Source organism: Orcinus orca, chromosome 9 (genome assembly GCF_937001465.1).
Source record: "Orcinus orca chromosome 9, mOrcOrc1.1, whole genome shotgun sequence".
Classification (NCBI taxonomy): Eukaryota; Metazoa; Chordata; class Mammalia; order Artiodactyla; family Delphinidae; genus Orcinus; species Orcinus orca.
Genome location: NC_064567.1, coordinates 14336017 through 14352032, shown reverse-complemented (window position 1 = coordinate 14352032; position 16016 = coordinate 14336017). Strand labels below are relative to the sequence as shown.

The 16016-nt window shown below is 36.6% G+C and overlaps 1 protein-coding gene across 4 annotated transcripts in view; it reads left to right on the top strand.

The window, feature by feature from the left end:
* Positions 1 to 16016, top strand: part of UBN2 (ubinuclein 2) — an 87649-nt gene that overhangs the window by 24804 nt on the left and 46829 nt on the right. For all 4 annotated transcript variants that reach the window (XM_033432367.2, XM_033432364.2, XM_033432366.2 and 1 more), the window contains exons 3-7: positions 1624 to 1725; positions 6670 to 6807; positions 7719 to 7822; positions 9855 to 10344; positions 15251 to 15321. In XM_033432367.2, the coding sequence (XP_033288258.1) occupies positions 1624 to 1725; positions 6670 to 6807; positions 7719 to 7822; positions 9855 to 10344; positions 15251 to 15321 (905 nt within the window). The remainder of the gene's footprint in view (positions 1 to 1623; positions 1726 to 6669; positions 6808 to 7718; positions 7823 to 9854; positions 10345 to 15250; positions 15322 to 16016) is intronic.

The window sequence follows — 16016 nt, the reverse complement described above, 5'->3', positions numbered from 1 at the left end:
GTTGTTTAGTTTGTCATGATGTTTATCTCGTGGTTAGCCTACAACTGAGGTTATAGGCTTTTGAGAGGAAGACCACAAAGGTAAAGTGCCATTTGTGTCTCATCATGTCAAGGGTAATGCTATCAACATGACGTTATCACTGTTGATGTCGACCTTGATCACCTGGCTGAGTAATGTTAGGTTTTTCACTGTAAAGTTACTTCGTCTCCTCCTTGTCATACTGTACTCTTTGGGAGCACATCCCTAGGTACAACTTACATTCAAGGTGTGAGGGGACTTAAATTCAACCTCCTGAGGGGAATTAATCTGCAGAAATCATTTGGAAATTCTTCTAACAGGTTTTTTGTTGTTGTTCTTAGTTTTATTTATTTATTTATTTTTAACATCTTTATTGGAGTATAATTGCTTTACAACGTTGTGTTAGTTTCTGCTGTATAACAAAGTGAATCAGCTATACATATACATATATCCCCATATCTCCTCCCTCTTGCGTCTGCCTCCCGCCCTTCTTATCCCACCCCTCTAGGTGGTCACAAAGCACCGAGCTGATCTCCCTGTGCTATGCGGCTGCTTCCCACTAGCTATTTTACATTTGGTAGTGTATATATGCCCATGCCACTCTCTCACTTCATCCCAACTTCCCCTTCCCCTTCCCCTTCCCCTTCCCCTTGTCCTCAAGTCTGTTCTCTAGGTCTGTGTCTTTATTCCTATCCTACCCCTAAGTTCTTCAGAACCATTTTTTTTTTAGATTCCATATATATGTGTTAGCATATGGTGTTTGTTTTTCCTCTTTCTGACTTACTTCACTCTGTATGACAGACTCTAGGTCCATCCACCTCACTACAAATAACTCAATTTCATTTCTTTTTATGGCTGAGTAATATTCCGTTGTATATATGTGCCACATCTTCTTTATCCATTCATCCAATGATGGACACTTAGGTTGCTTCCATGTCCTGGCTATTGTAAATAGAGCTGCAATGAACATTGTGGTACATGTCTCTTCTTCAGTTATGGTTTTCTCAGGGTATATGCCCAGTAGTGGGATTGCTGGGTCATATGGTAGTTCTATTTTTAGTTTTTTAAGGAACCTCCATTCTGTTCTCCATAGTGGCTGTATCACTTTACGTTCCCACCAACAGTGCAAGAGGGTTCCCTTTTCTCCATACCCTCTCCAGCATTTATTGTTTGTAGATTTTTTGATGATGGCCATTCTGACAGGTGTGAGATGATATCTCATTGTAGTTTTGATTTGCATTTCTCTAATGATTAGTGATGTTGAGCATTCTTTCATGTGTCTGTTCGCAATCGCTATATCTTCTTTGGAGAAATGTCTATTTAGGTCTTCTGCCCATTTTTGGATTGGGTTGTTTGTTTTTTTTTGATATTGAGCTGCATGAGCTGCTTGAATATTTTGGAGATTGATCCTTTGTCAGTTGCTTCATTTGCAAATATTTTCTCCCATTCTGAGGGTTGTCTTTTCATCTTGTTTACGGTTTCCTTTGCCGTGCAAAAGCTTTTAAGTTTCATTAGGTCCGATTTGTTTATTTTCTAACAGGTGTTTTTTAATTTTATGGAAACAGCATGAGTACTGAATCAGTCTAACATATCTGTTCTTCACAGGGTGGGAAGCCCCGTAAACACCGGAAGGATCGGCTACAAGATTTAATCGATATAGGCTTTGGCTATGATGAGACAGATCCATTTATTGATAATTCAGAGGCTGTGAGTAATGTATCTTTAATATAGCAGCAATTCTTTATTTGGATAGTAGAATTCAAGGAAAAACTAAATGTGTCAGCAAGTGTTTTTACTAACTAATCCCCTTTCAGTATACATCTAAATTGTTTCCAGTTTTATGTGATTACAAATAGTTGAGCATCTGTATACATTTCTCTTTGTGTACTTGAGTCTGTATGTAAGATAATTATAGAGTATAAATATATGTGTAGGGTAAATTTCTAGCAGTGGGATTTATTGATCAAAGGGTATTTACATCTTGAATTTTTATTGATATTCCCAAACTTGGGCAGGTATATTTTTGAAATGACTTCCAGATAAGGACCACGTGATCTTGAAGACTGGAGCTATTGGGTTGAAGTTAATCTGGCACATGTCTTTAAAATGTACTTAATATTTTTATTGCTGCCAAACCTTACTACAGTGGCGGTAATTGAATGCCAGGCCTTATCACTGTCTGTTTTGATCAAGCCCTACAGCTTTTGCACTGGAATCCTCTTTCTCTTATAAAAGGAAGAGGAATTCAGGAGAGCATTTCAGGACTACAGCAGTCCATTGATCACACAGCAAATAAATAAAGGCATGTCTTGTTAGGTGGGTCGGTAAGGTATATGTTCTTACATTCTTCTCAGTGTAGTAGAGTAATCTAATCCCTGGATTATATCCTCTGCAGTGTTCAGTGATTACTTAGGATATACAGAAAGTGACCCTAAGGCCGCTGTTATACTACCTACAAATTAGTACCTCTTTTTCCTGTTACTACAGTGCTTGGTTGCATAGATGATGACAAGGCATATAGTGGTAGGAGAGTGATAGGAAGGACTTCCAGCATAAGGCGTACAGGATACCCTGTCATACTCCTGTGTTATTTTGGTGTCCTGATATAAGCTGGTTTACAAGCCTAGTCTGTAGAAATAAAATGTTGACAGTGCCTTTGGAGTAGAGAGGATTTCCTGTTACCAAAAATGTTGTCAGCCTTTTTGTAGGTTAGGGCATGGAATGTTTTCAACAGTATTGACCTTGATTTGGCATTCAAGTCAAAAGCCCTAGATTCTAGACCTCACTTGGTTTCTAATTCACTGTGGACCAGGAGCAAGTCTTTTATTTTAGCATCACCCAGTTTTCTCTGTTATGAGTGGCTTGCCCAGCAGAATTTGTACTCTGAGACTCAAGATAATGACATGCTGAAAAGCATAATGCAAGTATAAAGCATTGGTACTGGTGTTAACATTATATGTAAAGTAGATTTTTGAATTCTAAGTAACCCAAGAGGGAACTCAACCATATATAAATGGACATTCCATGTACTCAGGTTTACATAAATAGAATTTTTAAAAAATTAATAAACTTGGGACTTCCTGGTGATCCAGTGGTTAAGACTCTGCGCTCCCAATGCAGGGTGCCTGTATTCAATCCCTGGTCAAGGAACTAGGGATCCTGCATGCCGAACTAAAAAAAAGAAAAGATCCCACATGCCGCAACTAAGACCCTGTGCAGCCAAATAAATAAATAAATAAGTGTTTTTAAAAAATTAGTAAAGTTAATTTTTTTAGAGCAGTTTTAGGTTCACAGCAAAATTGAATGGAAGGTGCAGAAATTTCCCATATACTACCTGCCCTCACAACACAGCTTCCATTATCAGCGTTCCCCCACCAGAGTGGTATACTAGTTACAGTCCAAGAACCTACATTGACGCATCATCACCCAAAGTCCATAGTTTACCTTAGGATTTACTCTTGGTGTTGTACATTCTATGGGTTTCAACAAATGTGTAATGACATGTACCCACCATTATACTGTCATACAGCATAGTTTCACAGCCCTAAAAAAGTATGTGCTCTGCCTATTCATCCCTCCCTAACACCTGCAGCCACTAATCTTTTTATTGTCTCCATAGTTTTGTCCTTTCCAGAATGTCATGTAGTTGGAATCATATAGTATGTAACCTTTCATAAATAGCATTTTTAATATTTTCCTTTGTAGCATTCCAAATATTTGAATAAAGTGTTTTTCAAACAGATTTTTATAACCCATAATTGGACCTGTGTATCAGTTTAGAGACTGTGGCCAGCATTTTTAAAGAGAATAAAATAGAATAGAATAGGAGCTGTTAACAGTAAACCACTGGTACATTATGTGATTTTTATTATGTGTGTGTGTTTGTACCATGCACTGGCTTTTGATGTGTAGTATATTTTCCACTTGGGTTGTGGTGAAGAAAATTTGAAAGCCACTGCTCTAATAAATAAGGATAAATTTTATAGGTATAAGTTGTATAAGTTATACAATTACTGACATTTATAGGACAAGTTAGGTCCCTGTTTTATACGAGGAAATTGAACTAAAGCACAGGTTGTTTATTGACTTAAAAAATAATTTTGTATCATTGTCCTTAATAGATTATTTGGTTCTCATTATAATTCAGTAATTCAGACATAAAGCACTTAGGAGCCAACCAAATAATTCTCTGTTTTTTAAAATGATTGTATTGCCAGTTGGCCTTTTTTTTTTTGCTGTGCCACGTGCCTTGTGGCCTTGTGGGATCTTAGTTCCCCGACCAGGGATTGAACCTGGGCCCTCAGCAGTGAAAGTGTGGAGTCCTAACCACTGGACCTCCAGGGAGTTCCCACCAGTAGGCTTTCACTGTTCATATATTATTCGATAGAGAGTGATAATAATCTGGTTCTAATTAACTTTCAGAATTGTATACTACTTACTACTATAATATCTGAAAATAAATGCTTTTGAATATTATTTTTAGTCTAACACTTATGCTGCCAAATTTTTAAAAGACCGAAAGAAAATGTTTTTGTTATTGAGAAATAATAATAATACCAGACATGAGTAATGCTTTTATTTAGGTTATCTCTTTTAAATTTCACTAGAACTTTCTGAAATAAGTAATATTGTTCCTGTTTTACAACGCTGAAGTATTGATGTTAAGTGATTTATTCTGGGTCACAATAGCTAGTTGTTGGCAAAGGATCTAGTAAATCTGATTCTCAAGTTCAGTGATCCATTGCCTCTTAATACATTGTACTTAAAAGGCTAAATTATACAGAAGTAGAAATACAATGTACATGTGAAACTTATGTAAGGTTATAAACCAATATTACCTCAATAAAAACAAACAAACAAAAAAACCCAGAATATTTCCTGTACCTTACAAAAAAAATGCTTGGCACATTTATAATTCACAGTGCAGTGAAGGCTGTGTATTAATCCTTGCTCTGTCACTTATTGGTTGTGTCACTTTAGTGTGGTTGCCAGATTTAGCAAATAAAACTACAGTCTACCCAGTTAAATTTGAAAAAAAAACAAAAACAAAAACAAAGGCTAGACCAAATATGCATAAAGAGTTTGTTCTCCTGAAAAGTGTTCTGATAGGGAAAGCTCAGCAGAATACTGCAGAAGAAGACAGACATTGAACATCCACATTGCCTGGTAACCTGGTGATGAGTGTGTTTTCCACATGAGATGCTGCTTGGTATAGTGGATGGGCTGGGAAACAGTCAGTGACTCTGCCATAAACTAATAAAAGTACTCTGGCAAGATTCTTAACCTCTCTGAATTTGGTTTTCACTTATAAAATGGGAATATTTATTTTCCTTGCCTCAAAAGGGTATCAGGAAGATCAAGTGAAATAATTTATGTGAAGAAGCATTGAAAATTATAAAGCAGTATACAAGTATATGTAAGCAAAAAGTACAGGTGTATTTATCTTATCAAAATGACACATTTTCAAAATAATTACTACAGAGCCTTTTCACTTTTAATCCTTTACTCCTCACATCACTCCTTTACTTGCAGATAGTACTGGGCCCTTTCTGAAGGTCTTGCCTGTGGGTCTTTGTACAGTAGTAGCCCCTCAAGTGGAGCGACAAGAAAGGAGTTCATTCCTTTTTTCTTTTTCTAACTTCATTCCTTTTTGATTCAATATGATTAAATGTACATTCTTTCTTTTTCCATTTTCCATGTAATTTAAAATGATACAGGTTAAAATCACAACTTTTATACTTAGCCTTAATATTTTTAGAATAACTAATATGTTCTGTATATTTTTTGCCCATGGCAAAGAATTTTCCTTACAAATATGACTTTCTTAAAGACTAATTATGTAATATGAAGAAAACCCTTAAATAGAGTTCTGGGGAACCTGGTAGCAGGTATCTTGCTTTTGTTAGATAAGTAGTTCCTTTTTTTCTCTTCTGCCATGAACATCTTCGTTTAGTTAAGACTGGCCTTCCATTTAATGATAGTTTTTTCTTCATCTTCATCAGGTGAGATAATGATAAACCTTAACATCTAGGCTTAGAGTACATTCAGACTGATTTAGACAATTTGAGTCTCTTTTTCGAAGCCAAGTGCCTCGCTCATTATGGGCCCTCGGTGTATGTTTACCGAACAGGGCAGTTCTTCTTCTACTTCCCTTTAAAACATATATATATATATATGCTATTTTTCTTTTATATGTTTAAAAAATATTCCCTACTTAAACGCTTAGAGCTAAGGCAGAAGAAATAACCTTTTATTTTTTATAATCTCTTTATGAATAAAATTATATACCAATATGGTAAGAAATGAAGTTCATTTGCTGCCTGGACATTCAGTCATTTGTTTTAACTTGTTTCAATTTCTCATCAGAATCATTTGTCATTAAGAATAGCAGTGATCCTTCAATTTTTCTCGGCAGACGATATATTTAGAATCTGCTTCAGTATTCCAGAAGTTCATTTCTTAAATATTGAATGATCAGAGCTCAGTTCTATTCCAGATAGTAACTTTTTCTTTATTTATTCACAAACATCCTCATTGCAGTTAGTTTTGCAGTTAAGATTTAAGGAAGATTCTGACATGGTGATTGAATTTCTTTGAGATATTTATAGAATTAAAGATAAGATATATCTGAAGCCTTTTTTTTAAACCTAGTATGACGAATTAGTTCCTGCTTCTCTAACAACAAAATATGGAGGGTTTTATATCAACACTGGCACTCTCCAGTTTCGCCAAGCTTCAGATACTGAAGAAGAAGATATTACAGACAACCAAAAGCACAAGCCACCCAAAGTGAGTTTATCCAACATTGCAACAGTAATGAGAGCATTCAATTAAAAGGATATATTTTTTGATTTTTACTTGTACTTTACAGCTGTGAATATAAGGAAAAGTAAAATGCTAACCATTGTTTAATGAATTTATAGTTAATTACATGCTTTAAAGTAAAATTATGTAGATATGGGGAAACTTATTTTTATATCATAAAATTCTATTATAATTCTAATATAATTATAATACTTTCTTTTAAAACTTCTCTCTCCATATCTAGTCTAATAATCTGTTTCTGGATAAGGTTGAGGTTTTAGGATACGTTAAGACTTGATATGGAAATGACTGTTAATAGCTGTTACTTTTCCTAAGATGTAAAGCAAATTTTATAGAATATATATATTGTATTTGGGAAATTAATAGAATGTCCTTAGATAAGCGTTCCTTGAAGTGTGAGCCAAAGACATATTTGTACCAGAATCACCAAAATGTTTGTTAAAAATGCAGATTAGGGCTTCCCTGGTGGTGCAGTGGTTGAGAGTCCGCCTGCCTGATGCAGGGGACACGGGTTTGTGCCCTGGTCCGGGAAGATCCCACATGCCACGGAGCAACTAAGCCCTTGAGCCATGGCCGCTGAGCCTGCGCGCCTGGAGCCTGTGCTCCGCAACGGGAGAGGCCACAACAGTGAGAGGCCCACGTACCGCAAAACAAACAAACAAACAAACAAAAACCAAAAAGGCTCTACCAAACCTTTAACTGAACCAAAACCAGGGGTGGGAGTTCTCATGGACCCAAAGAATCTGCATTTTTAACAAGCAATTCTTATGCGCCCTGAAATTTGAGAAAAACCACTTGCCCTGGATGCTGGATTGATAACATCAGCGAGTAAAGCAGTAATACTTAGGTAAGTTATGCATTTAATCATTTTGTAGATTCCCAGAATGAAAGAAGATGATATCGAGATGAAGAAGCGGAAGCGGAAAGAGGAAGGGGAAAAGGAGAAGAAGCCAAGGAAAAAAGTACCGAAACAACTGGGGTATGTGAAATTAGACATAATGAGGGAACTAGTGTTGTAGCATGACAAACTCTCTTTTTAGAAAGATATATTTAGCATTAATTAGTTCAGTTTAGCTGGGTCTAATTTAATACAGTATTTATAAATGTCAGTGACCTATCAACTTATATTTTAATAATATTTTATTTATTAATAAGTAGAAGCCATCTTAGAGATTAAGGTGTTTGAGATCAGATTTACAAATTTGTTAAGTATTTTGCTCATTACAACATTTTATCAACAGGAACCAGTTTGAAAAGATGGTACAAACATTGAACATGTTATTTTAATTTTCTTGTACTAAAACTGAGCTTAGATGCCTGGGGATTGACAATTGGCAGTAGTCTTTGTATAAACGATTTATGGTCGTTTTAATATTTTTTTAAAAGTCATTGATTTTATTTAGCTATTCTTAACGCTTGTGACTTTAGGTAATGATATGGCCTCTAAAAAACCAAGTAGAATTTCTCAAAAGCCTTATTAAGTCAGAAGAGGGAATTCCCTGGCGGTACAGTGGTTAGGACTCAGCACTTTCACTGCTGGGGCCTGGGTGAAATTCCTGATCCCTGGTGGGGAACCAAGATCCCGCAAGCCGCGAGGCACAACCACGAACAAAAAGAAAGAAAGAAAAAGAAAAGAAAAAAAAGTCCTAAGAATAAATGTTTGTACCTTGCAGTCATAAAGCTACCATTTGTCTCTACTTCTCTATGGCTTTTTTTGTAGAGTCAAGGTAGAGTCAAGGGACAAAAACTTGTGAGAGGCTGGCTTTTCCTCCTCTCCTTAGCAGAGGAGGTACATCTGAATTGGGGGCTGTCAGTATCTCCAGAGTTGATATAGGGAGGTATTTATCCCCTCCTAAACATGAGATTATAGTGATCCCTGAGTCATTAAGAAATTATTAAGAAAAAAAAATATTACTACTGGTTGTTTTAAATATTCATTATTTACAAGTAAACTTCTTTATGAACAAAAACTGTAAGTAATGCCTTTTATTGAATTTATCATTTTCTCAAATTTGTAAACTGATTTCATTCAGCAAATATTTACTAAGTGCTTACTGTGTACCAGACACTGTCTGGGTTTCGGATATATAACAGTAAATGAAACACTGGCCTACCTGTAAGGCACTTATAATCTTTTAGGTTCTGGAGTGCACGTAGAAGCATATAAGCCATAAAATTTAGAAAAGATTTTTTAGAGAAGGTGATAGCTAAACAGAGACCACCCTTTCCTCTTAGTCCCTATAGGGAGAAAGTTGTCATTGAAAATTACACGTATCTATCCGAAAGCCTCAGAACGCTGTTCCTAGAATGGAAAGTGAAAAATGATCAGAAGGTAGTAGCAGATAGAATAGGGTCTGGATAGAAGACATGGTAATGAATGAAGGCTCACAGATTGACACAGACATTTTGCATTTCTTTGGCAGTTTGTAGCACAAACCACCTGGGGTACCAGTGTGAAGGTGTATTATGTAGGTTTCTCTGGTTGTAATCAACTCTGTTTTCAGCAAAAGTGCATTTCTTTACTTCGTTAATTCTTTAGGTGCCTACTTTATAGATGTGCTAAAGAATGAACATTCCAAACAGAGTAGTAAGTTTAACTTCGTATACTTTCATTTCCTTTTATTTTTTTTAATTTGGCCACGCTGAGGGGCTTGCGAGATCTTAGATGCACGACCAGGGATTGAACCTGCGTCCTTGGCAGTGAAAGTAAGGAGTCCTAACCAATGGACCGCCAGGGAATTCCCTAACTTCGTATACTTAATAAACCAGAGCTCTATTCAGTTTTGTTTATTTCTGTTGACGTTATTTCGTTTTCTTCACTCTAATGGCCATTCACCTGCCTTTCATAAGTGACAATCCGGATGATGATGAAGATGCCATTGTAAAAGTGTAATTTAGTAACAAATTTGCTTCCTCACCTATCAAATGATTATTTTAATTCTGTGCCTGCTTATTGGGGTTTTAACCTTTAAAATCATACATAGCCTAACTGATCACTTTTTTCTTCACAGAGTTGTGGCTCTAAATTCACACAAATCTGAAAAAAAGAAGAAACGTTATAAAGATTCTCTTTCTCTAGCTGCCATGATAAGAAAATTTCAAAAAGAGAAGGATGCATTAAGGAAGGAGTCTAACCCTAAAGTCCCAGTGAACTTCTCGACCTCCTCTCTGCATAAAACCCCCTCTGCTGCTGTGGCATTGGGGAATGATGTCTCGGACTTAAATCTGAATAGTGCTGATCCGGACCTCCCCATTTTTGTTAGCACAAATGAACATGAACTATTTCAGGAAGCTGAAAATGCCCTAGAGATGCTAGATGATTTTGACTTTGACAGATTACTGGATGCTGCTTCTAATGGTAGCCCCCTGTCTGAGTCAGGAGGAGAGAATGGAAACACCACCCAGCCAACCTATGCCTCTCAAGTTATGCCCAAGGTGGTACCTACACTCCCAGAGGGTCTGCCTGTCCTTCTTGAAAAACGTATCGAAGACCTCCGTGTAGTAAGTGTGATAATTTTCTTGTGTTGTGTTTGCTGCACAAACATAACAATAATTACTTTCAGGCAAAAATAATAATCTATAATCCTAACTACTTAGAAGTAACTTTATTTTCTATATTTCCTTTTAAGCATTGGCTCTATGCATAGTCTTTTTCTTTTAAATATAGTTATAACATGGATAAAAGTTGGTTGTTTTATTATCTCACTTCACTTTATATTTTTCTGCATAGGTTTCATAAATACATACATAGTCATGTAAAGAAAATAGAAGAAAGGTAGGAACAAATAGTAACAATGCAGAAGTGTACTTGAACTTGGTCCCACCTATTGTTAACAACTAGTTATTCTGCAATCGATTTTACCAGCTAGTCCTTACCAGCTAATCAGCAGCTTTAGTAAGCATACATTGTGTTCTCACTAGACAAACTTTTAAGGGTTGAGATTTTAGCATTTCACAGTAGATTCCTCTCCCGATTGACTTGGGTACATAATCTTTATTTAACTAGCTGCAAATCCAGGTATGTCAGTACACTTCTCCCTTTAATCTCAGGGAAATATAATTTTGACTTAAAATGTTTCAAACCTTGCTTAAAATGCCCTTTTTTAATTACTTTAGCATGTTCATTTGAACCCATGCCATGTTTTAGTCCTCTTTTTTTTTTCTCCTGATTACAGAAGTTGTACACTCAATATAATTTTTTTTTTTTTTTTGGCTGCACTGGGTCTTCCTTGTGGCTCTCGGCCTTCTCTAGTTGCGGTGCGGGCTTAGTGGCCCCAAGGCCTGTGGGATCTTGGTTCCCTGACTAGGGATCGAACCCTCATCCCCTGCATTGGAAGGCAGATTCTTAACCACTGGACCACCAGGGAAGTCCCAATTATATATATATATATATATTTTTTTTTTTTTTTTTTTTTTTTTTGCGGTACGTGGGCCTCTCACCGCTGTGGCCTCTCCCACCACGGAGCAACAGGCTCCAGACGTGCAGGCTCAGCGGCCATGGCTCATGGGCGCAGCTGCTCCGCGGCATGTGGGATCCTCCCGGACCAGGGCACGAACCTGCATCCCTTGCATCGGCAGGCAGACCCCCAACCACTGCGCCACCAGAGAAGCCCCCAATTGTATTTTATACTTAGGGAAAGATGCCCCATAATCAGACATTCCCCACCCCCAACAGAGATAACGACTATTAAACTAATTTTTCTGGATTTTAATCCAGGCATTTGCAAATATGTTGTTATTAAAAATAATTGTTAGTCGAAGTATAATGTGTGGATTATTCTACAAGTTGTGTCTTTCTTCTAGGGTTATAGTAACCATTTAAATCACATTTTAAATTTATTAATCACTATGTTGTATTTATTTCTCTTAACTCTTTCTGAATTAGGGAAGCGAGAGATTTATCTAATTTTTCCAACAACTGACTCATGGATTCTGTTTATCAGTTCTATTCTTTTTTCTGTTTTTGTTCTTTAGCATTTCTTCTGAGGTTGTGGCTTATTAAATTCTCTTACATTTTTACTTATTTTAAGGTACTTTATTTATTAGTTCAGGACTTAGAGAGTTGTGCTCAAGTATCTCATTGCCAGTGTTTTTTAGGTTATAACTTGTATTTACCATAGTTTTTGCTTTGTTTTCTTTTTACTTTTTTTTGTAAGATTTTCACCGTCATTTATTTCTAAGTATCTTTTATTTTACTCATGAGCTATTTTTATTTTATTTATTTAATTTTTTTTGGCTGCACTGGGTCTTCGTTGCTGCGCGCGGGCTTTCTCTAGTTGCGGCGAGTGTGGTCTACTCTTCATTGCGGTGCATGGGCTTCTTGTTGCAATGGTTTCTGTTTGTTGCAGAGCACAGGCTCTAGGCACACGGGTTTCAGTAGTTGTGGCACGCAGGTTTCAGTAGTTGTGGTGCATGGGCTTAGTTGCTCTGTGGCATGAGGGATCTTCCCGGACCAGGGCTCGAACCTGTGTACCCTGCATTGGCAGGTGGATTCTTAACCACTGTGCCACCAGGGAAGTCCTCTGCTTTGTTTATTTCTATGCTGTATTGTTTGTTGGCCCATAAAATTCTTGATGGCTAGATCTCGTGCTATTAATGCTTTTCACCTTGAATTCAGTTTTGTCTGATTTTACTGTAGACTCCTTTCTCTTTATTTTTGCATGGTATAGCTTTTCATTTACCTTCATTTTAGCTCTTTTTTTTTTGAATTCTTTTATTTTTTGACTTATTTTAGCTCTTTCTCTTATAGACAGCATGTAAATGGAAATTTGTTTATCGACCTCATCTGAGTCTTTTTTAAGATTTTCTCTTTAAGATTTTATCTTACCTACCACTGTTATAATGATAATGATATATAATTCATCTTTATTCTGTCATTTTCCTTTATATTCTGTTTTATTGTTCCCTCCCCCTCCTTTGTTTTTCATTCTTTTGCTATTTTCTGTGCTTATTTTTTGAAAAGTATACAATCATTTTATTAATCAAATAGGTTTTTTATTTACTATTCTTAACCACTTTATGTATGAAGTGTAGGTATTATTTCCTTTTTATGGTTAACAAACTTAAGTGGAGGTAGGTTAAATAGCTTGGTCAGTCCATACAACTAGTAAGTGGTGGAGCCTGAATTTAAACACAGGGGTTCACCTGACTCAATAGTACATGCTTTTTGCTATCCCATGTTGCCCCTAAAATCTTTAGTTTCTTTTATGTTTTAAATAAAAAGTGCTAGGGATGTAATCCAGGTTTTTCAATATATAATTAATAATAACAGCTATTATTTATTTAGCAAAAACCTATACCTTGTATTGAGTGCAGTGCTCCTGGGACCCACAGCTTCACAAGACATCATTTATTGTTCAGGAGACAGTTCCCTGACTAGGCTTAGAATACTGTATATACTGTGGAGTCCAATCCTCCAACAATTATGTGAGGTAGGTAGTATTCTTCCATTTAATAGATGAGGAAACTAAGGTTCAGAAAGGTTAAAGGAATTTCCCAAGGCCACATAATTTTTAAATGGGTGAGGCTTGATGCAAAGTCAGCAGTTAAAGGCAGGACCATCATGCTTTATAACTTGCACTCCGTCCACTGTGTTGTATGCCATTCATATTCACTTAATAAACAGAATTGATTAGTAATGAGTGTGTTTCAATCTTGTAAGGTGCTGTTATATCTCATATACTAAAAACTCTTTCTGTAGTAGCCATGCTAGGATTAGAACAGCTACTTCCTAACCTCTTAGTAGGAAATTATCAATAAGAAGATTCATTTCACTTATTAGTATCTGTGAATTCTCTGTATTTTTTTCTTTGAAATAGGAGATGGTATTTTTTTCTTCAGGAGATGAGAATTCATTGTTGCCTAAAATGCTCATATCTGTCTGATAAGGACTTTCTTCTTGTTGCTCTTTTCTCACTTTGTAACATATCTTCCACTGTTCAGCCTCTTGACTTCTTTTGATTCTCTTTCTTGAAGTTTAGTTTCCATTCTGGCTTTCTTCCTATATTTCTTCTCCCTACACATACCCAGTCTTCATCCTTTCTAAGAAGCACTGAGGCACATCTCAGAAATTGTCCTCCTCTATTTACAGAATGTGATGTTGTCAAACAGTGTAAAATTATCAATCTGCCGACTGACAGAGTCAGCATGTGGCTTGCTCAGGTTATTGGATCAGGCCTCTCGATGTCTTACATCTTGGGCATCTCAAGATAAACTATCTTTTGTTATTTCCCCAGTAAATTTTGCTTATGGTCCAGTGTCTTGGTTTGCATACTCTTTGTTTCTGGTAAACTGGCTAAGATGACAAACACAGTGATGAAATTATTCTTATCCTCATTGAATTAATTGTTGCTTATCCCTTGATAATGACTGTGGCTAATTTTTTCATTGTTAGTAATTAGGTAGAACCCAGACTGGCTGCAGTAAGCTGAGTATCTTTGTACAGGGTGACACTGTTGTACAGTTGAAGTCAGAAAGCTTCTGGTCTGAGTCCTGGATTCACCACTTACTAGCAGTGTGATTTGGGGGCATTATCATGTAACTTGTGTAAGATTTAGGTTCCTTGTTTGTAAAATGGGAGCTATAATACCAATGCCACTGGCTGTTATGAAGATTAAACATGGTAATGAGTATAATATATAGAATATCAGACACGTTGGACAGTATTGTCTTGTAGAAAATGAGACATCTGCTTTCTCTTATCTTGGAGATCACAGCAAGAATTGATAAACAAACCTTACAGATACTCAAAATACACAAGACACCCATAGCACCCATAAAAAGTCTTATATGTGTAACTTTTAAAAAATATAAATTTATTTATTTTATTTATTTTTGGCTGTGTTGGGTCTTTGTTGCTGCATGCGGGCTTTCTCTAGTTGCTGCAAGCGGGGGCTACTCTTTGTTGCAGTGTGCAGCCTTCTTATTGCAGTGACTTCTCTTGTTGCGGAGCATGGGCTCTAGGCGTGTGGGCTTCAGTAGTTGTGGCACACGGGCTCAGTAGTTGTGGCTCACGGGCTCTAGAGTGCAGGCTCGGTAGTTGTTGGTGCATGGGCTTAGTTGCTCCACGGACCAGGAATCTTCCCGGACCAGGGCTCAAACCCATGTCCCCTGCATTGGCAGGCAGATTCTTAACCACTGCGCCATCAGGGAAGCCCCTGTGTAACTTTTTAAATTTAGGAAAATTCAGAAAAATGAAATACAGACATAACAGGGAAGAATGTTATGTATGCTAAATTTTGTTTCAGCACTGTTTCATTGCCTGCTCATGCCAGGTAATAAGCTGGGACAAAGTGAAGTTAATCATAGCCCCACCCTCAAGGAGCTTATTCTAAGTAAATAGATATGGAAGCGTATAATGTGTAATGTGTTTATTGAGAGTTATATTGACAATCTTGTGTTTCTCTAGGCTGCCAAACTTTTTGATGAAGAAGGAAGGAAAAAATTCTTTACACAGGATATGAATAATATTCTTCTGGAGTAAGTAATTTTCTTCTTTGATTAAGAAACCTTGAAAATTATTTAAACCTTAAGAAGTCATTAAAAAATATAGTAGGCCTTTGAGGTACAGATGCTGAGTGGTTGGCTAGTCTCATGCATTAGCTCTTCCCTTTTGGCCTCACAGCATGTGTGATTAACATTTGTTTCTTAGCAAAACGATGCTTCTACATACATTGGTTCTCCGGGACCCCTTATGATAATCAAAGCTTCCAATGTTATAACTGCCAGAGCAAGTGACTGCTGTATGGGTTGAATATTATCCTAGATTTAAATGCATTCTTTGTCACGTTATGTGAAAATATCTTTCTGGGACAGTTCTGATTGTTTGTATTAAATTTGGTGTACTTTCCTTCTACTTTGATTCAGATGTGGGGAAAATAATTCCATTAGTATCCAGTGAGGTTTATTATAATTCATACAGACATTTATAGCCAAATGGAAAGTGTGGTTTAATGAAGAATCATTTTTGTGGGGTAGGACGGAGGCAGTGTGGAGAAGACAGATGTTAAGTTGGAAAGGAAAGGGTGAAAGCTGGTTTATGATATAAATTGTATTTAAATTAGTGATAATTTTCACCCTTAGCTAGAGTTTAACATTAATGAAGTTGCATGTTCTAAGACTATGGTCACATAAGCTGTACTTATAAACCTTATAAGGCTTATAAATTTTGACCA